Source organism: Budorcas taxicolor, chromosome 5 (assembly GCF_023091745.1).
Source record: "Budorcas taxicolor isolate Tak-1 chromosome 5, Takin1.1, whole genome shotgun sequence".
NCBI classification, from domain to species: domain Eukaryota; kingdom Metazoa; phylum Chordata; class Mammalia; order Artiodactyla; family Bovidae; genus Budorcas; species Budorcas taxicolor.
The window spans coordinates 144413205-144434242 of NC_068914.1; the positions used below are offsets into that span (position 1 = coordinate 144413205).

The 21038-nt window shown below is 48.2% G+C and overlaps 1 protein-coding gene across 3 annotated transcripts; it reads right to left on the bottom strand.

Annotated features, from left to right (window-relative positions):
• Window positions 1-14: 14 nt before the first annotated feature.
• PHC1 (polyhomeotic homolog 1) lies at window positions 15-20189 on the bottom strand. Of its 3 annotated transcripts, none has more exons than XM_052639780.1 (15): window positions 20051-20189; window positions 17072-17229; window positions 15819-15929; window positions 14648-14728; window positions 13920-14069; window positions 12866-13021; window positions 8443-8938; window positions 5414-6183; window positions 4723-4870; window positions 4259-4470; window positions 3394-3508; window positions 2610-2718; window positions 2261-2411; window positions 1590-1821; window positions 15-995 (listed from the first exon to the last, which is right to left on the bottom strand). In XM_052639780.1, exons 2-15 carry the CDS (start codon window positions 17183-17185, stop codon window positions 841-843), a joined length of 3000 nt encoding a protein of 999 aa, XP_052495740.1. In that variant the 5' UTR covers window positions 17186-17229; window positions 20051-20189; the 3' UTR covers window positions 15-840. The 3 variants fall into 3 exon arrangements, with proteins under 3 accessions (XP_052495740.1, XP_052495742.1, XP_052495741.1); XM_052639782.1 differs by lacking the exon at window positions 20051-20189 and adding an exon at window positions 19954-19972 and having other exon boundaries at window positions 12866-12997; XM_052639781.1 differs by lacking the exon at window positions 20051-20189 and adding an exon at window positions 19954-19972.
• Between the last annotated feature and the right edge of the window lie 849 nt (window positions 20190-21038).

Sequence of the window (21038 nt, forward strand, 5' to 3'; positions counted from 1 at the left end):
GATTAAGAGACAACTGAGACCAATTTTCATCCTTTTACTGAGGAGGAAAAAAAATATTTAATATTTTTGTTGTATAAGGAATAGCGCCCAAGGCAGGTCCTTCTACTCCTGACCTCAGCCCCACGCGCTCCTGCTTTATAAAGCTATAGGACAGAGCAGAGTTGGAATGGGAAAAAAAAGTAGAGTAGAAGACAACAAATTGGAAGGGAGCAGGGGGTGCAGAAAGAATGACGACAGCCACATGTGTACCCAATACTTTCAGTTCCTGCAGCAAATCAGAATGATGGCAACCCAGTCCCTACACTGGCCAGTGAGGATGCAGGAGAAAATGTTCAACACTAAAGGAGTGACAACAGAAGTCGGCCACAGCTACAGTCGGGAGGAGCCGGAGGGAAGAGGGAGGACCAGGTTTTGCTTGTGTCACACAAGCTGGAAAATTCCCCCGCCACCGCTGCCGAGGCACACCTACAGTCCACCCATTTTCTTGTCTCACCACACTGTACATCCCTCCTCCTCCTGGAGAATTCAGACCCTGCTAGACACTCCACTCCGGGATAAGGCCGAGCAGTCCTAGTTCTCTAGACTGCCTCTTTTCACAAAGATTGGATTAGGGTAGGTGAGAATTGTGAAGATTTTAAAAATAAAACCCAGAGAAACGTCAAAGCTGCCACCATGTAGCACCAGCGACCAGTTCTTGCACGGTTCTTCCCTGTCTCGTTGATCCCCTCCTGCAGAAGACAGCACAGCTCTGTCTTCCTCGTGGAGTCTCTGCTGGCACCAGGTTATAACCTGGACGGTGGGGAGTGTCTGCCTTAGGCTAATTTGTGCAAGAGGGCCACCTTAGGTCTCCTTGAGGACATTTATCTTAGCACAGATCTTGAGGGCAGGACCCAGCTTGATGTTCATGGCACTCATGAGATGTTCCTCTTTAAGTAATAAGAGGGCCTGTCCATCAATCTCCTGGGAACGAAACTCCTCTGCAATCTCTTGGCAACCTAGGAGGAAACGGTGGGGTATGTATGAGAAGCTACATGGTAGCACCAAAAGTACTTGTCCTAAATCCAGTGATACAATGGCCCGAGATGGCAAGACATGGAAGCAAAATGAAACCAGAGCAACTATTTTTTTTTTAAAGCCAAGATAAAAGAACTAAGGTGTTCCACCAACTAAACTGTTCAATTTAGATAACTTGAGGAAGAGAAGAGAGAGAGCAAAATATAGTGTTTTCTTTGACACTGGCAAGAAAATCAGCATTCATGCCATCTTTAAGGGCCCCAAATTCAGACAAAATAGCAAGGAGGGTAGGATGGTTTTCCTTTCTGGAGAAAACTACCCCTTGTCAAGTGCATGCATATATATATGTTCAGTCCCATCTGTCCCCATGGACCACAGCCCACCAGGGTCCTCTGTCCATGGGATTCTCCAGGCAAGAATAGTGGAGTGCGTTGCCTCTGGTTCTCTGGGGGACCTTCATCATACCATACTTAAGCCTCTACGTTTCCATTTACAAAGCCCTGTGGGATGGCCTCACAAAAACCATAGGAAAGCCATACAGATGACCCAGGTTCTGGTGGACAGGCCCTTGATACCTTGTAGAGAAGCAATGAACTCATAGACCTCCTCTACGCTCCAGCGGCTAGGATTACTGGATAGGAACACAGGGTTGATGCCATGTAATTCTGGGGTGGGTGGAGCTGTGTTGGGATTCCCCAGGTCACGTTCTCCATGCCCTGCTCTCACGGATAAAGGCCCAGGAGATGTTGGAGAGAGTGCTTCATCGTAACTGGAATTATCTGAACCCCGGCTAGAGTCCTCTTGACCCTACAGGAAAAACAGTGAGGTCATAAGTAAGCGTCATGAGGTCTCCCTCTCTCCCCCGACCCTGGGTTTGAGGCACAGAGGAAAAACTAATCCCAGCACAAGTAAAGCACTCTGTACTTCATGTGCAAATGCCCGAAGTCACGAGTCTGCTCTCAAGTGCCCTTCAAGTGTGAACTGTGTCCCTCTCTTCGTTCCCTCTTCTGCCAACAACTCCCCTAGATTTCTCCTCCTCTAACAAGGCATAAGGATTAACAGAAACAACAGGTAAATCAGATGAGAAGAGACAAAAAGATCAGGATTTTGGAATCTGGAGTGATGTGATCCATGTGAAACCAGAGTTCTGGTCTCACACTTTTTTCCCAGGGGAAAGGAGCTGCCCTGCGGGGGAGCAGAAGGAAACGCCCAGTTTGCAGCATCACGCCCCACACTGGTGGCTCACTCGGTGGCGCTTGCCCTGGATCTTGGCACGGGCGATGTCCGAGGAGCCACGGCGGGGTCCGCGCCGGCGAACACGGGCGTAGTTGGCTTCCTGAAATTCTTTCATTTTTTTCCTCTTCAGCCGGAATTGGTGGCTACAGCTCACATTATACCTGTGGGTCAGGGAACGTACAGGAGGTCAGGGGTTCTGCTATGCAAAATCGCCTTGCTCCCCTGCTCTACATGTGAACTAGGATTTTAGGGGCCAATTTGGGGAAGAGAATGAAGGCGGAGACGTTATCTCTGAGTCTCGAGCAGATCCTGGGCAAGGGGTGTCCAAGGGAGAAGGGCGAGACGGGGGCCTACTGTACCTCTTAGCGCAAGTCATGGAGCAGAATCTCTTGGAGCCGCGGAACTGCTCGGCGGGGGCGTACTTCCCACAGTACTCGCACTTCAGGAGGTTTGCCTTCTTATCTAGCTCTGAAAACAAGGCAGGGCTGCGTGGGTTCCTGCTGCCACTCAGGCCACCCTCAGGCCCAGCGCTGGACTCTAATTACTCTCAGCGTTCCCTCCAAAGACCTACTCAGCCTAACTGAGAATCCCGAAAACAAAGTTCAAAATCCAAAACCATAAAGACCTGTCCCTCGAGACGTCACAGTCTTCCTAACCTTAAGCCAGATGATCTCCACTTTAAGTGACTAATTTCTTCATAATTCGTAGTCTCAGATTTGACTGCACTTTTCCACAGGAGAGAGGAACTAATTACTAATGCCTGGAAAGATACGAGATTTCTCCCTCCCCCACCCCGCCACACACACCCAGACACAGAAGTTTTCAAAAGCAGGGGAGGGGAAATGTAAACAAGACTCCTTAACATATATTACAGAATCTAAAATAAGGAGAACTGGAAATTAAGAAACAGCCTATTTCAGATTATCCTTTGAAAAATATATCCTTATAGTAAATAATCCAACAGATCAGCTTGATAAAATTCCCCTTAACCCTATGGAACAACTTCAGTGTAATTCTACGTGTTCTGATGTAGATGGACTTCATATAATTCCAACTTGAAAGAGCTAATTCCTATTTTACGCTAAGTCCTCAAACACATCTCCAGCAGCCTCGTCCCTAGATGGGTCTCTAATGAATACTCACCAGCAGATGGGCTGTCCCCACCCAAAGGACCACCTGACTGATTCTCATTCAGTCCTGTGGTGAGGCCAGTCTGCAGGGGCTTCTCAGACTCTTTCAATAACTGAGAACAACCCACCTGTTCCAGAAAAAGGTGAATTACATTAGCCTCACTCCTTTCTACAGCTTTCCCCACCACTTCTCTCCACCAAGTCTTTGCCTGGATCTCAGAGTTAATGGCCAAGTCCGACGCAGACAGAACAATTTTCAATATGGCAATCTAGAGTCTCTTAACTGGCTCTTTTCAGATTAGCCGCTGGAGAAGGGGCTCCTACCCCAGCTCCCTATTTTGTCCTTTTCCTTCCTAAACTGCAGGGACCATACTTGGAAGCAAGAGACCTGTGTTCTAAGTCCTGGCTCTGCAACTCATGGTATCCAGAAAAGTCTCTCAACTTCTCCACCACAATTTTGTTCACTATGAAAACAACCTAATTAGAGACTTCCCTGGTGGTCTAGTGGTTGAGACTCCAAGCTCCCAATGCAGGAGGCCCAGGTTTAGTCCCTGGTCAGGGAACTAGGATCCCAAGTGCTGTACAATGCCCGAATGCTGTACAAAGGGGCCCCAAAACAAACAAAGACCCACCATGACAACCTTAAAGGTCACTTTTTTCCTTTGCTTCTCCTTTCCCCACTATTTTCAGTTCCTGGTCTACATAGTCTTTCTTCTTCTTTTCCCTTCCTTCTTCATAGCTAATCCTACAAACAACAGAACTGAACCGTTCTCTAATAATTAAATAGTTCTGAGCCTTCTGAGTCTCTGGAGTTTGAAAAGACAGCCCACCAGACCAAGTCCCCACGTGAAAACCCCACCTTCTGGCCCTGCCCTCACCGGGAAAGGCTCTGCTCCTTCCTGGATAACGAAGCCTTCGATGATGTGGGTGAGGATCTGGGGCTTCACAATGGCCTGGGGGGGCTTGGAGTCACCCATCTGTCTGGACACCATGGCCAGCGAAGGAGGGGGCGCTGATGGGGTGGGAGCCAAAGCTACAATGTCACTGCTCAGGGTGTTAGCGTTCGTGCTGGTCACTGGCTCAGCTTTCTCTAGAAAATAAACACGAGATTAAGGAATGGGGAGAGGATGACCTAAGAGATCCAACAATGAGCCAAGCCAGCCTGATCCTCCACAGTAACACATGTTCCTCTCTGATCAGTCTATCCTGGCTTCCCTGTGTCCAGCTCTCCTCCACCAAATTCAGGCCCACATTCTAATGAATCAGACTAAACTCTTAGCTCACTCAGAGCTTTCATCTCATTTCTGTGCACTCAGCAGTCCTACAGAAGTCCGTTCCTCACCTCCAAGACCGCCCTTCTCCTCCATGGCCTTCGGGCTCTCTACCACTGGAGATGTCTTCGCGGGAATCATTGAACTCAGTGTGGAGACGTCATCTCGCTCCTCCTCAGACTCAGCCTTGCGCTTTACAGCCAGTGTCTGGGGTTTGCCCTATAAAGTGAAGAATAGGAAGGAAAACAAGATTTATGAGCAAAGGATAATGAGGAAACGCAATTACTCCCACACTGTCCAAGAAAATTTTCTTAGTTCTAGATTCCCCAGTGTGTATATGTCCCATGGTACAGTAAAATTTCTGGTTATTACCAACAAGTGTTATTTCTACATCAAGACGAACATACAACATTATTTAGTCCTGACCTAGACCTGGAGACCCGGGTTCATCACAGCCCAACCAAGAATTGTTTTTTTAAAAGATTGATTTTGGTGGTTAAAGCTGTATCTTAATATAACTTAGTATAGATCCAAAAATACAGAATTTCATGTAGGAGTACGAGATTCAGGTATTATATACGTTGATGTCTCTTCTCTTATGAAAGACTGAATGAATACACGCCAGGATCTTAACCTTCCATTAAACTCTCTTACAAAAGAAGCACTAATATCCTAACCTTCTCAACCCTTTATTCCCTTCCGAAATTAAGCTCAGGTCCTCTTGAGAATGACGTGTGCTCACAATCACAGGGCAACACTCACCGGCAGGTGAACAGACTGCATGTAGAAGGCGGCAGGGACCTGCGTGACCACCGGTGAGGAGGTGGTTGCCCCTCCCTTCACCACATGCGCCGTCCCCTGCACGGGGGCCAGGGTCATCCCTGAGGCCAACGTGGGCGGGCACTCCTGCAGCGCACCCGGGGCCTGGGATGAAGGCGGCGAGGAGGCCAAGTGGGCCTGGCCCGGCGGCACTGTGCCTGGCATCCCCCGGGAAGTGGGGACGGCAGCTGCCAGCTGGGCCAGCCCCAAAGCCTGGGCCTGGGCTGTACCCGGCTGCCGGGTGCCCACCACCTGCACAGGGATGTGGGGTGGGGGCTGCTGGGCGGCAGACATCTTGGCAGCCCCTAGCTGAGGGGGCTTGAGAGGGGCTGCCGGCGGTTTGGACTGGATGGGGATGGGGGGCTTGGGGGCGGGGTCTGGCGGCAGGGACAGCGGTGAAGACTGCAGCATGGGCTGGACAACCAGGGTCTGGGCTGGCTGCTGGGACGGGGACGGCGGAACCGGCTGGGTCGGGGGACCCGGCGGAGGCTGCGGGGCAGTGAGGGTGGTGGCCTGCTGTTGCTGCTGCTGCTGCTGCTGCTGCTGGGCCAGCTGGAGGTGCGTGGCCGTGTGTAGAAGCTGGGACTGGCGGTGCGGGAACTGCTGCTGGTGGTGGATAGCGATCTGCTGCTGGATCACCACCTGCTTCTGCTGGAGGTGGATCTGCTGCTGCTGCTGAATCAGGGAGTGGGGCTGGATCTGCGTGTAGGTAGCTGCAGGAACGAGCCCCCAGAGGCACAAAGGGAAGGGAGAGCAGACGTGAGCAACATCATCAAAGGCGCCAGTCAAAGCAGCCTTCCATGGTGTACCTAGTTGTAGACTCAAACTATGAATGGAAAGCGAGCTGGAGGGGCCTGACAGGCCGCCTGGTTTACACTCTTTCCTCTGAGTCGGACGTTAACAACCATCTCAAGCCTTAAAGATGTCAGGGAAAGACCACCTTTGCTCAAGCATGTAACAGTCCTCAGTAATTTCTTGCATTTTCTTTTTTTTCTTTACTTAAATCCTGTTACTTGGCACTCAGCAAGGACAATGGCGGGCCCAGTCTCATATTCATGATTAGATTCTGCTCCTCAAGCGCAAAGTCCACATTTCATTCGTTTTTGCATCCCTAGAACCCAGCCCAGGGCCTGATACATGAGAAACACTTAACAGGTTGTCACTGAAAGACTAAATATCCAGAGGTAAAGATACCAACATCTTCCCATGATTGCCTCGGGTCTCCATGATTCATCAGTTTAGGTCACCACCCATGAGAAATTTAAAGAGTCAGCCACTGTGGGCTCAGACATGACCCAGTTCCCTCCACTGTAAACTGGAGATGTGATCTCCCCTGCTTCACACCCTACCAGAGTGCCCAGAGACTATATGTGACATGAAAGCACTTTGGTATTACAAGTGCCATAGTTTGTAAAGTGCCATACTAGGTGTTAGTAAAACAACTGATAGTAGTGAAGTCGCTCAGTCGTGTCCGACTCTTTGCGACCCCATGGACTGTAGCCTACCAGGCTCCTCTGTCCATGGGATTTTCCAGGCAATAGTCCTGAAGTGGATTGCCATTTCCTTCTCCAGGGGATCTTCCCAATCCAGGGCTCGAACCCAGGTCTCCTGCATTGTAGACAGACGCTTTACCGTCTGAGCCACAGGGAAGTCCAAACTTTTTTTTTTTTTTAAGTCATTCAGTCATATCTGACTCTTTGTGACCCCATGGACTACATAAAGTCCATGGAATTCTCCAAGTCAGAATACTGGAGTGGGTAGCCTTTCCCTTCTCCAGGGGACCTTCCCAACCCAGGGATTGAGCCCAGGTCTCCCACACTGCAGGCAGATTCTTTATAAATTTGGGGAGTACATTATTCAAACATACAACACTTAAAGTACTAGAAACAAGGAAGCAAAAATAAACACTACCAGATAGGGTACACACATCTAACTCTATCCACAGCCTAAAAACAAGCACTACCCTGGGTTATTACTATTATTTTTTTTAATCCTTACCATCCTTGAGTGAGCGAGTGAAGTCGCTCAGTCGTGTCCAACTCTTTGCGACCCCAGGGACTGTAGCCTACCAGGCTCCTCTGTCCACGGGATTTTCCAGGCAATAGTACTGGAGTGGATTGCATTTCCTTCTCCAGGGGATCTTCCCAACCCAGGGACTGAACCCGGGTCTCCCGCATTGTAGACAGATGCTTTACCGTCTGAGCCACCAGTGAAGTCCTTACCATCATAAAGATGATCACAAGTTGGACCATATTTAAGCAGGGCTCTATCTGCTTACCCTAAGCACTCGAAGGCACAGTCTTTGCTCTACACTGCCAACTGACCAACAGTAAATGTGTGAGGAGAGAAGTCATCCCTTATGATACATTGCAAGCTCCATAAGCAGAAGAGTCTGTTTTTCAATGATGTATTCCAGTACCATCCCTAGAACACAGCAAGCTATTCAAAAAGAACTGAGTGGGAACTTCCCCGGTGGTCTAGTAGTTAAGATTCCACCTTCCAATGCAGGGGACAGGGGTCTGATCCCTGATCGGGGAACTAATATCCCACATGCCGGGGACAATTAAGACTGCACCACAACTAGAGAAGCCTGTGCACAGCAGTGAAGAACCAAATGCTACAACGAAGACTGTAGCGCTTAGTTGTGTGCTTACAACTAAGACGCAGAACAACCAAATTTAAAAAAAAAGAAAGAAAAGACCCTAGTGAATGAATGTGTAGAGGGAGTAAATTGAAGAAGTCAGGACCTAAGAAGGAGACAAGGCAACTTGTAAACTGACTGCTGCCTGGCAGAAACAGACAGGATCCCTCTCTGCTACCTGTCATCCTGTCTCCTGGACTAATACGAACAAGGTTTATGTGATTCTTTCCTTCCACTATTTCAGGACCAAAACGAGCAAGGGCAAAGACACATACCCTGAAGACTTCAAGCTAGCCCTGAGGGAATAAGAACATTATGGGAGACAGAGTACCTGAGCTAATGAGGGTCTGGCTGGGAGCAGGAGTGGCGGTCCGGGTGAGGTTCATGCCCACGTTCTGCTGACCAGTTCCGTCTGCTTCTGCTTTCTTGGCTGCTGCGCTTTCTGCTTCTGTCTGGCTGCCCTGACTCACAGTCACTGCCTGGGCTGCAGGCAAGGGCTGCACCACTCCGGTGCCCTTCCTGGGGCAGCTCCCACCACCACCCATTCCTGAGGAAGGCAACTGCCCCAATCCCCCAGGAGCCTGGCCACCTCCTCCAGGACCCATGGACCCTGGGATGTTAGTCCCACTGCCTCCACCAGCTTGACTGAGGTTGAGAGACTGGCCTGAGGCCCCAGAGGAAGCCTGAGCCACCGCAAGGGCCTGGCTAGAGGCCTGGGAGAGGCTGGAGACAGAGGAGGCCCCAGGAGGGATGGCCTTCTGAGCAGAGCCTTGCATTTGGGGTCCTTGGGCGGAGGCCTGCTGGTTCCTGACGGCCAAGTTCTGCACCTGAAAGATATGAAGCAAAAGGCAGATTGAGAAACCGGGGGAGCAAGGGCCACTAAAGCGAAAGACTACTGAGTCAGAAGCAGTGACAGCTACAGATACTCCACGGCCCCCCTCAGCTGTACCCTCACCTGTACAAACACAGAGAAGGCCTTCCCAGAGAGGAGCTCTCAAGTCATATCTGATTCTCAGTCTCCTTCATTGTGTATAAAATCTGTCATCAAGTTTGGTAATTTTATTCCTTCCAAATGTCTCAGACTTTCCCTTTCTTCCCCATTAATTCATTCAACATCTACCAACTACCAACTATGCTGCAGGTACCGCACTGGATACTGGGAATGCAGAGATGAAAGACACAAGCCCCTGCTTTTAATGAGTACTTTCTACTCGAGAAGACAAGAAAATCAAGTTACACCATGCACAGATATGCACCCAGTGCTAGGGGAGTGCAGAGGAGGAACAGTAGTAACTCAGACAAAGCGCATGAGGGAAGACATTCTAACACAGGCGATGTCTGAGCTGAGAACCAACAGGGTGTGAAGACACAGGTAACAACAGTGCAGGACCACCAAGCCAAGAAAGAGCACCGTGTTTTTGGAAATGATAAATATTTCATTAAGCTTGGGGCAGGCTGGAGGGAGTGGCCAGAAATGAAGCTGGGCAGGTAGGTGGAGGCTAGAAAGAGGCCAGATCTTGAAGGGCTTGGAATGTTAAAATGAGAAATTCCCAGCACTGAGCACAGTGCCTGACAGACCACAAGTGCTCCAGTGTATCAATGGAGAGAAGGGATGACAAGCTCTTAATAAATCACAGGAAGCCACTGAAGAATATTCATCAGAAATCATGATCAACTCTATCGTCGAAACCATTCTTTGAGCACAGCCACTCTGGAAAACAGTTGGCATTTTGTCCTAAAGTTGAAATATTCACACATGCTCTAACCCAGGAGCCCCACAAGAGAAGTGCATGTGTAAGAACGGTCACAGCAGCACTAGTCATCCTAACAAAAGCCTAAAAACCAACCAAATGGCCACCGCCAGAAGAGAGAATGAATGAACTGTAGTATATTCACACACTGGAATATTACATGGAAATCAAAACCAAGTACAATGACACATGCAACAATACAGATGGATTCTGACAATAAGTCATTTAATGAAGGCATTCCCCAAAGGATTATATACAATGTAAGTACCTTACAGACTTAAATACAAATTTATATTTGTTATATATATATATATATATATATATATCCACATGGTATCTGGAACTTGCTTCTAAATAATCCACAGATGAAGGGAAAGGGCCTGGAGAAATTGACCACATGTCAATAAATGCTAAAGTTGGACGGTTAAGCACTTACAGATCCATATTTCTTTCTGTTTTTTATCTGTTTGAAATGTTCCATATTAAAGAGAACATTTCAGAAATATAGTAAAGGCAGTAAAGCTACACAAAAAGGGTTACAGGGAAGAATGAATCAGAATGAACATCACCATGGATGAGCAGGGTCAGGCAGGGGAGCTCCATCTGGAGCTGGGGGTGGCTTATTACATGATTAAAACTTACAGAGTAAATGTTTTAAAAAGTGGACCATGAATGAACCATTGATGAGAGGATGCCATGAGTCAAGGATTATTATGATTCATCAATAGGCCAGAGGTATAATTAAAAATGTTAGGGAAGTTTGTGAGAGAATGAATATATGTCTGTGAATGCCTGAGTCCCTCTGCTGCTCACCTGGAATTATCACAACAAATGTTAATAGGCTGTACTCCGATACAAAATGTAAAAATTTTTTTTTAAATAACAATGCATATTTTCTTATTAAAAAAACTTATCCTGATAGCAATATGGGAGAGGATTAGAGGCAGAAGCAAATAAGGCTGAAATTAAGAGGCCAGTTAGGAAACTAGTAGAGTAATTCAGGTGAAAAATAAAAAGAACCCAAATTCAGATAATAGTAATAAAGTAGAGAAATAATAGCTTTTGGGAGAGATTTACAAAAATCATCAGGACTGGGTACTGGGCCACTTACATATTACCTGGCAATCATGAAGATTCTTCCTAACAGCTTCCTTCCCGTTATAGCTATTTAAAACTTTCCTCCTCTCCCTGTACCTCTGAACCACTTCCTCTTTCCCCTCTCACTGTTCACTCCCAGAAATGATACCACCACCTCTGGTCCCACCGCAAACCTGGCCTTGTACCTCCGTCAGACCCCATCGTTCTCCCCTCACCCCGGCCGCCTTCTCTCCTTCCTCCTATCAAAGGCTCACTAGGCTCAGGATCTCATTCCCTCCTCCTCAATTCTTTCCTGTCCCTTCATTCACCTCTCCTCTGCTGGCTCCCTCCCAACGCCAAGCCTGAACCCCCTCCCCAGGCCCAGCTTCACCCTCCTCTCCTGTTCCTACATTCAAGGCTGAGGAATGTCACCTGTCTGATCACAAAGAGAGCCAAACTCAAACACTCACTGTGTCCAGGCACTGTTCAAACACTTACACACATCAACTCACTGAGTCCTCACAACATGCCCTGGGACAAGTATTTTATAACGGCTATTTAATAGACAAAGAAATTGTGGCAAGAAGATGCTGGGCCATTTGCAGAGGTCACAGTAAGTCACAGAGTTGGAATTGACCCCAACGAAGATTCACACTTTCAACCACTACTCTGTCCGTCCACAGACCAACACACAAACATCTGATGAATAGATGTATAAGTGAAAGAACTGCTATGGAAGCAGGTTCTGCCTCATCCTGACCCCACCACTCCTACTGTAATCTAAACCAAAGGCCGTATCTGTAACTGACCCCAGCAGTTTCTCAGCAGGTTCCCTCATTTCTCTTCCTTCTCCAGGCACAGGCCCCAAAATCAGTCTTTCTCAACTAGTTTCCTGACCCTCTTAATCTGCTGTTCAAGTCAGCAGTGCCACTGCTACCTACGAAGTCACGTGGCTTTCAGATTTGTCCTTAACAATGCCCTTTCCTGCCACAGGCTTGTCTCCACTTTATTCACTCATCTCCAACTCACAGTCACGTAGCTGAGTAGTCAGGCTTTGACACATGCTATTCTCTCTCTCTAGTGTTCATGCTACTCCAAATCAAATGCCACCCATCCTTTCAGAATCTGCTCAAGTTCACTGAAATGCAGAGCTCAATGTTTACTTGCTGACTGATAAAAACTAGAAGAATGAAAGAAGTACCATGAGACTCCAGTTTGTATGCCATGCAAAAGAAGCTAAAACATTGCTCTCTCTATATATTTTTTTTTGTTTGAGATAAGGCACAGAAACACACTGGTGAGGAAGATTATACTGGGAACACCTTTGAGCGAAACAGGCTGCTGAAGGTTGAAAGCTATAGTAACTCATAGAGAAGAAATCAAGTGTTCTGCCAGCAACTCAGCTTGATGTCTGTCTAACCAGAATTCCCTCCACCATCCCTTATCTTCCAGAGAGTACTGCAAGGACAGGGAACTAGGACTTCCCGAATAAAACTGAGCTACGGAGGGCTAAAAGGAGGGCAGCGACACCAGTCCTGTGTTAAGAATAAGGCTTCCCTGGATAAGGGGAGTTTGGAGGGTAAATGGATACACATATATGTATGGCTGAGTCCCTCTGCTGTCCACCTGAAATTACCACACCATTATCAGCTATACTCCAATATAAAATAAAAAGTTTTTTTTTTTTAAAAAGGAGGTGGCTTCCCATATCCCCAGGGCTGTTTTCAGTTAAGTCTACTTCCCTTCCTAATTCAAACAGCTAAAAGGTGTAAGGGATTCAAGTTCTACAGAAATTGAGGGGGGCGGGGGGGTGGGGGGGGAAGGATTCTGAAAAATGGTAATGGGGTGGAAGGGTGATCCCTGGTCCGAGGCCACTCCATTCGCCCTCCCCAGGGCCCGTCCGCAGGTCAAGTGGTCACCACTGACCTGATCGGCATCTGTGTGGACTCCAGGAGACTGAGCAGATGGCGCCTCCTGCTGGACTGCAGCCACTGCCCCGTTAGGCATCAGGATGAGTTGGGAGGCTAGAGGCACATTCCGGCCCAGGGTCCGGTTTACCTGCAATAGGTTTCCCAGCTGTGGCTGGCAAGGAGAGGAGGAAGAGCAGAGGAAACAGAACAAGAGAAAGGGGAGAGAGACAGAAGAAACGGAAGGAAAGGACCACAAGACAAAATAAACAGAAGATACGAAACCACTAGGCCCTGCCCCTTTCCACACCAACCCAGGAGACCCTCATCCTCCACGTGCGATGAACCGTCCGAAGAAAACCTGTAACGTGTATAAACTATACGCTGACAACAAAGAGTCAAACATCAATGAGGCTGAGACAATGAGTTGGGAACAAGGGTTTATATATATTAAGCAGACAGGCCAAGAGGTAACACTTAGGATTTGTGCACGTGAGCCATGGCTTTAAAGATTAGACTGTATCTGGTGCAAATTTCTTTAAAACTGAGGTGAAATCTTCTAACTTAGGATCTCAATTGTTTGTAAGCTACCTGTGAACACTGAGCATCACATCTAGAGGTTAGTCAGGCACAGGAAGCAGATCAGCTTGTCCTAAAACATCTGGGTAACCATGATGACACAGGCTTCCCTTGTGGCTCAGCTGGTAAAGAATCCGCCTGCAGTGCGGGAGACGTGGGTTTGATCCCTGGGCTGGGGAGATGCCCTGGAGAACGGAAAGGCTACCCACTCCAGTATTCTGGCCTGAAGAATTCCATGGACTGTAGAGCCCATGGGATCACAAAGAGTCGGACACAACTGAGCAACTTTCACTTTCAACCATGATGACATAAGACAGCTTTCACTTTGGGAAATTTCCTGGTGGTCCAGTGGTTAAGACTTGAGCCTGGGTTCAATCCCTAGTTGGGGAACTAACACCCCAAAAGGTGCACAGTGCAGCCAGAAAAAAAAAAGGCTTTCACTCAGTAACTCAGAGAACAATTATGTCCCTGGGACAATGGAGGCTGTGGCTTACCCGCAGATACATCTGGGCCTGGGACTGGTTGAGGGGTGGGGAGGTGGTGTTCCCCAGTAACACAGACTGGGTCAAAGTGGTAGCACTGGGAGAGCTCACACTCTGGGACCGGCTGATGAGCTGGGCGGCCGATGTGGTGGCCAGATTGATCTGTGTGGTACAGAAGGGAACCAGGACTAAGGATGGGGGAAGAGACACAAGGAAATACACATGACTGACAAACTCAGAGTGACACCAGCGAAAGCAGAGTATCTCACTTTCACAGAGTCAGGAGGAAATGAACACCCTACCATCCACACCTGTCATCCTGGCCTCTGAAGGCTATCAGCAAAGTACAGAAACCAGGCCCTAATCACCAGTGTAAGAGCTGAGGCGCAAAGGACGAAATGGAATAGATTCTGCTTCTCAGTCAAGGATCCAGCGATTAGCCCTTGGGACCCTTTGATTCCTCCTGCCCAGGATTTTCTTCCTCCTTAAGACACCTCTACAGATCCACGCTGGTTATTCTCCCTTTTACTGATATTCTCTACACACAATCAGTAAATATCATCAATGGTGAAATAAACACTCTCAGATCAATGGCACAAAATATTGGGTTGGCTAAAAAGTGCACTCAGGTTTCCTGAAATATCTTACAGAAAAATCTGAATGTTGGCAAAGCCAAGAATTTAACTGAAAGACCCAGACCCAGGGAGGAAAGCCCCTCAGTGGGGACAGGCAGTACTCACAGAGGCCTGGGTGGTGGTGGTCTGCTGCTGTGCAGTGCTGGTGTTTGGGGAGCTGGCCTGCCGACTGGCAGCAATTGTGGCCTGTTAGGGGGCAAAAAAGACAAGGGAGAGCAGAGACAACGAAGGCAAAGGCTCTGAATCTTCCAGGGACAAATCACAGGCACAAAATATAACTGAGATTTCAGGTAAGAGCAGTGAGCCTCTACTATGGAGCAAGGACAAGTGTGTTTACCATGTCAATCACCCTCATATTGCTACATATGCTAACCCCACGACTCCCACATAACCCGCCCAGGGCAGCTGGCAGCCCGTGCTCCTTCTCCCGCTTTCTTTTAGCTGGAAGAACCTTTGGTCAGGTCACATCAGAAGTCACTGCTAAGTCCAGCCCAGAGCTGCCCTATCGATACAAATGTAAGGTGAGCCACCTATATCATTTTCTAATATGAACATTTTTCAAAGAGTAAAAAGAAACAGGAGAAGTAAACTTTAAAAATTTACTTTATTCAAGCTGATCTGTCTCATTTTAATACATGCCAACATAAACGAACTACTGAGCTTTTTCAAAGTAAAAAGTCTCTGAAATCCAAAATCTTCTCCCATACCTCCATCTGGACTAGCTGCATTTGTTGTTGTTGTTGTTGTTTTTTAAGGAGATGGATTTTCTAAAATATTTGGCTGGGTCCCGTCTTAGATGCGGTACTCATAGTCCTCATTGTGTCACGTGGCATCTTTCGTTGCAGCCCAGACTCTCTAGTGGTGGCATGTGGTATCAGTAAACTACAGCATGGGCTTAGCTGCTGCAAGGGGTATGATATCTTACTTCCCCGCCCAGGGACTGAACCCTTGTCTCTTGCACCACAAGGCAGATTCTCAACCACTACACCACCAGGGAAGTCCTAGCTATATTTTAAGTGCTCAACAGCTGCCTGTGGCTAACAGCTACTACACTGGACAGTGCAGGGCTAGCACACAGCCTTGCTACCTCTAAAAGGCAGTTCTCCCACGGTTCTTACTGTGAGCCCACACGCCGAGGTCCACTCATCCTCTTGCAGGAGGACAGGAGGCATGGGACACTGTTCCCAGCGTGGCTCAGTGGAGGGTGTGGTGTGTCCCGACCCACCTGTACTGCCTGTCCCCTCCCTCCTGGGCCAGCTGGCTGCTGACCTCTCACCTGCTGGACGGCAGCCAGGCTATGCAGCTGGGCATTGCTGAGCTGCTGCTGGAGCATGAACTGGTGGAAATACTGAGCCGCGTTGGGCTGACGCTGCAGTGCCTGCAGAGCCTAGGGAGAAACAGAAGGGAATCAATCCACTTGGGATGAACCACTCCTAACTTCTATGCTGTAGAAATCACTGGGATCCTGGGAAAGGGACACATGGGGAGGAGAGAAAAAAAGGAAAAGATGGGTATCTGGTTAGCCTGTCGACATCTGATATGTCCATTTTTATATTAGAACCAGTGAGTTCATGTAGTCCTTAAAAAGTAGGGACACAATTAATTGAAAAATACAGCAGTATAATCTCGCATAAACTTGTATCTCCCAAAATGGAATCTGGAAATATCTGATATAACGAAGAAGTAGGACTAAACTGGCTGAAAATAAATGGAATGTTGATTAATGTAAAGAGAAGAAAATAAAAGACCATATTCTAGGGATACAGTAAAGGTGATAGAGCCCTGCCTGTGTGCGTGCTCAGTCGTATCCAACTCTTTTTGACCCCATGGACTACAACCTTCCAGGCTCCCCTGTCCATAGAATTCTCCAGGCAAGAATACTGGAGTGGGCTGCTATTTCCTTCTCCAGGGGATCAACCCAGGGATCAAACCTGTGTCTCTTGCATCTCTTACACTGGAAGGCTGATTCTTTATCACTGAGCCACCTAGGAAGCCCGACAGGGCCTTAAAGGGTTGAAAATAATGAAAAATAAAATAAACAGTGACTATGAAAGGCTGTATCAGGTAAAATTTTCAAGTAACTGGAATTTTTAAGCATCTACAGTATAATGCTAACAGTTTATAAAGACAGTATCAGTAATTCAGTTTTGGCATTAACTTCAAAGCCAAAACTACATTTCTTTTTTTTCTTTCCAGGAGCCGAAATAGTTGAGGTTCTTAACTTCCACTACCCAGGGTGATTTTCAAGAAAGACCCAAAAATAAAAACCTGACAATCCTTGAAGAGAAATGGTTAGTGAGAATCTAGCAACATGAACTGAATGATATAAAAACCTTAAAGATTGATATCCTGTTCTGCCTGCTTGCTCAAACTGTTGTAAACTCCAAAGGTTCTCAGACCTGCAAGGGACCTTTGTCATCACCTGATCGTACTTGCCCAGTTTGCAGGAAAGAAACCAAGAGTGATTATCTTCCTGCATCTTTGCACACCCCAAGCCAATGCTCACAGCCCCTCAGTGCTGAGCCTCACCTGCACAGCCTGCCGTTCATACAGTGACATTTGAGCGATCTGGGGCCGAGAGCTGCTCCCAGAGCCAGAACTCCCATTGGTGGAGTTGGAGTTCTGTTCACTCTCAGTCTCCATGATAGAGGTCCAGGGTCCCCACAGCTGGCGCTCTGACTCCAGACCTAGATGGAAGTAGCAACGGGTTAAAATGTGCACCTGATCTCCAATGACTATTTCATGTTACTATTTATTCAAGTTACCTAAGAACCTTCCTTTTCTTCCAGAAGCCATGATTGCTCTGTTTTAATAATCACCAAATCTTCAATACACTTATAACCATATCTTCCCCACACCATCTTTTGAAACTAAGCGATGTCTCTAAAAAAACAACTTTTACATATTCCCTCCTGGCTGTCATTAAACAGAAAACGGCCTGAATGTAAGATGGTTCCTTATAAGAGTAAGGCTATTTTATATCCCCATCACACTTTTAAACAGTTTAAAATCATCCCATTTAAAACTTACTGTTCCTTCATTTTTATCTGCACATGCAACATCATTATCAGCCTCACTTTAACAATGGCCACCATGTACTGAGAAGTCACTAGGGGCCTCCTCTCACTGGGCTAGGCCCTTCACCTCCATTATTTATCAGTGATTTATGGTAAATATAATTATCTTCACTTTACAATTGTGGAAATGAGGTTTTCAGAGGTTAAGGAAGTAGTCCTAGTTAACTATCAAATCTTTACACTAGGACACAGGTCTTCAAACCAAAAACAATCTGTGGTTAAGGCCATGTCACTCACTTTGAGTACCCATTGTCTTCATTCTATGAAGGAGGGGCTTATGCTACAGAAAGGACCAAAGCAACATAGAAAGTCACAAAACTGGGAGGGAGAAGAACTAGCCTATAGCCCATCTCACCCAAAGAGCTGCCTGGCTGGAGCTGGGGCTACTAATAACACCTTGGCCATGTTACTTTATCTTCTTATACCTCAGTTCCTCTGGATGCAGAGGATTCCCAAGTAAATGTAACACATCATTGTAACAAATGACTTACAGGTATTAAACATAGTAAATACAGCCATCAAAGCTTCAAGAAAGTAAGATTCAACGTTTTCATCCACTTAGTAACCAGAATTTATCCTCTGGGGTCTACTCTAAAATTTGCAAAGAACACATGAAAACATTGCTAATAACAGAGCAAAGAGACAGATGAGAAGTAATAAGAAACATGCCATCCAAGCAGCATTAAATGACAATAAGTTTCTTTGGTTCTTACTTTTTTTTTTTTTGTCCCCTTCTTTTGCTATTTTTTCTCTACTTTTGAGGTATGGAGGAGCCATTGTAAATACCAGGTCAGCACAGCACAATTTGGTTTAGGAATGTAAACATCAAATCAGAATATCTGCTAAGGTGTGTCAATAGTTTCACTCAGGTGAACCCATTTTAATGATACCATCCAAAACAAAGAAACTAAATAAAATCAAACTGCTTGGCCTTGGAAATTAGAGTTGGGGAGATTTCTTATGGGTCCATTCCCAGTTAATCTGATTGCATCCTTATCCTCCAAGAATTCAGTTGTCCAGGAAGAGCAAATGTCATTGCAAACATGGATACAACTCATGAAGTATACAGGAGAAATCACACTGGCTTCAAGTCTAGTTTATCTTCACCCCACATCTTTTGCCAAAATATCAAAGCACTAAACAGATACAGACCCATGAATCCTCATTATCAGCATGCGGAGGAAAAAAAGTGAGTAAGCATTAGAGGCAGCACGGCATAGCTGTATAGACAACCGGACCTAGTTCACTGGACTGAGAGAGAGGCGACCCTCCCCCCTTTACTAGCTAGAGGGGACATGAATTCCCTTCGTAGATGAAAAGGCTAATAAACTATATGATCCCCATCTCCCCCTAAAATGGAAGTCTTAATAATTTTTCAGGTTGTGAAATAGAAAAGAGGAGGAAAGAGACCAGCTTAAAGTCTTAAAACCAGGAGAAACTGTCATCAAAACCAGGATTCCTGGATCCCAAGCACATATATCTATTCATTTGTGCTCAGAGTGGGGACTGTAAAATCAAATACAGAAAATGAAGACAACAGAAAGTCTGGGAGGCACAGTCAATTTAAATTTTCAGAATTTAACTGGAAGAGAAAGCATGAAAAGCTGAACCATAGAGGTCCCCTGAATCACTAAACTGGGGTCATCCTGAAAGATAGTATTTGGGGGTGTGTGGCTGGATTGGAGCAGATCTTTGGAAAGGAGCTAGAGAAAGATAATGAAGTGGACCAGGTACCGGGCCTCCTGAGCCAAGAGTTGGAGGAAATCAATTTCCCCAAGCATGAAACTCTCGCCTCCCAGGAAAGATGGGGCATAGATAGGAAGGGGGCAGGAGAAGGGGGTGGGTTCGGGGGAGACTGTGCCACAGAAATCGAAGCCATCTGAAGAATAGGAGAGTAGACGCCCCCAGGGGTCCCTGTATCTAGAACCTTGATGAGAACGAGTTCCCAAAAGGAAATCAACCCCGCCGGGAGAAGGGGGGCTCACGGAGCGGTGGTGCCAGGAGTGAACTGACCCCAAGTGAGCAGAGAAGTGTGCTTACTGATAGCGGGGAGACAGGCAGGAGGGAGACAGAAATCGAGGAATTGGAAGGCTAAGGAACCCAGGGGACCAGAAAAAAGCAGGGAGAGAACTAGACCGCACGCTTGGATGGGAGAGTCAAAGTCAGAGGAGGGAAAATGAATGAGAGAAGGAGCGGTCAGGAGCAACTAGGGTGACGGACGGACAGCAGTGAGCACAGCGAAAATGAATAGAAGAGTGAGAGGCTCGGGCGGCGGAGCGAAGGACCGCAGGGCGAGCGCCAGAGGTAGGCAGGGAAAGACGCCGGGGGAGGTACCTGGGGCGTTCCACAGCCCGCGGCGGCTGCAGAAACATCCCCGCGCGGCCAAGCCCCCGGAGGTCCTGCCCCTGCCCCGCCGCGGCCGCCCGCTTACCTCCGCGCCTGGCTCCGCACCCGGGCGCTCCCGGGATAGGGGGTGGGGGGCGTCCACCTCACGTGCCGGGGTCCCCGGGCGCCGGGCCGGGAGGGGGGCGCGCTCGGCCTCCGCGGCGGGCTCCCCTCGCCTCCTCCCCTTCCTGGAGGGGCGGGGGCGCCGAGGGCGGGGTGGGAGGCGCCCGGCGCGGCCGCGGCTCCCCGCCCCTCCCGCCGCTCCGGGTGCGGGCCGGCCGCGGCTCCGCCAGGCCTCCGGGGCTCGCTCCGGGGCCTGTCACTTCCTGCCGGGCGGAGAGGGTGGGGGCGGCAGGCCGGGGGCTGCGGGCCCGGCTGGAGGAGGGGGCTGGCGGGGAGGTGCTTCCGGGGCAGCCGGACCCCTCCCCCGTCCCTCCCCCTCCCCTCCGTGGCCTCCCCCCTCCCTCCCGCGCGTCCCTCGTTTCCTGCCGGCGCCCGTTGCCATGACGACGCCGCTGCCGGGCCTCCGCGCTCTAGGCCTCGGGGTTTTTTTTTCCCTCTCTCGCTCTTTCTCCTCTTTTTTTCCCTTCTTTCTCTCTGAGCGCTGCTCGTCGGTGGGAGGGAAGAAACCGAGAAAGTGGTGGCCTCTAGCGGGGAAAACTCACCTCTCTCAGAAAAGGAGAGGGAGATGGGAGAAGGGAGGGAAGTGACGTGAAGAAGGGGGGAAAAGGTATTTTCTGGAGCTTCTGGGAATAAGGGATAGAAAGAAAGGATCAAAGGGACCAACAGCCTGAGCGGGAGAAAGCCAAGCAAGGACCCTAGAGAAACGGTAGACGGGGGAAGGAAATAAAGCCGAGGAAAGGAGAGAAAAGGACAGGGGGAAAAAAAAAAACGATTGAGGCAAAGGAGAGAGAATGTTGATGGTTTAATTCCGCACCCCTCACCTCCACTCGGAGAAGGCGGGAAAAGCTGTACGGCAAACAGTGAACCCGTTAGAAGTTGACATTCCTTCAAAAGCTTCCGCCTAATATAAC

What these genes read in the sequence shown, in the direction of transcription:
- PHC1 (XM_052639780.1), bottom strand. Translation starts at nt 17,185, where the DNA reads ATGGAGACTGAGAGTGAACAGAACTCCAACTCCACCAATGGGAGTTCT. An exon ending in ATGAACGGCAGGCTGTGCAG is followed by an intron (nt 15,930 to 17,071) that starts GTGAGGCTCAGC and finishes GTTTCTCCCTAG; the next exon opens with GCTCTGCAGGCACTGCAGCG. An exon ending in AGGCCCAGATGTATCTGCGG is followed by an intron (nt 13,022 to 13,919) that starts GTAAGCCACAGC and finishes TCTCCTTGCCAG; the next exon opens with CCACAGCTGGGAAACCTATT.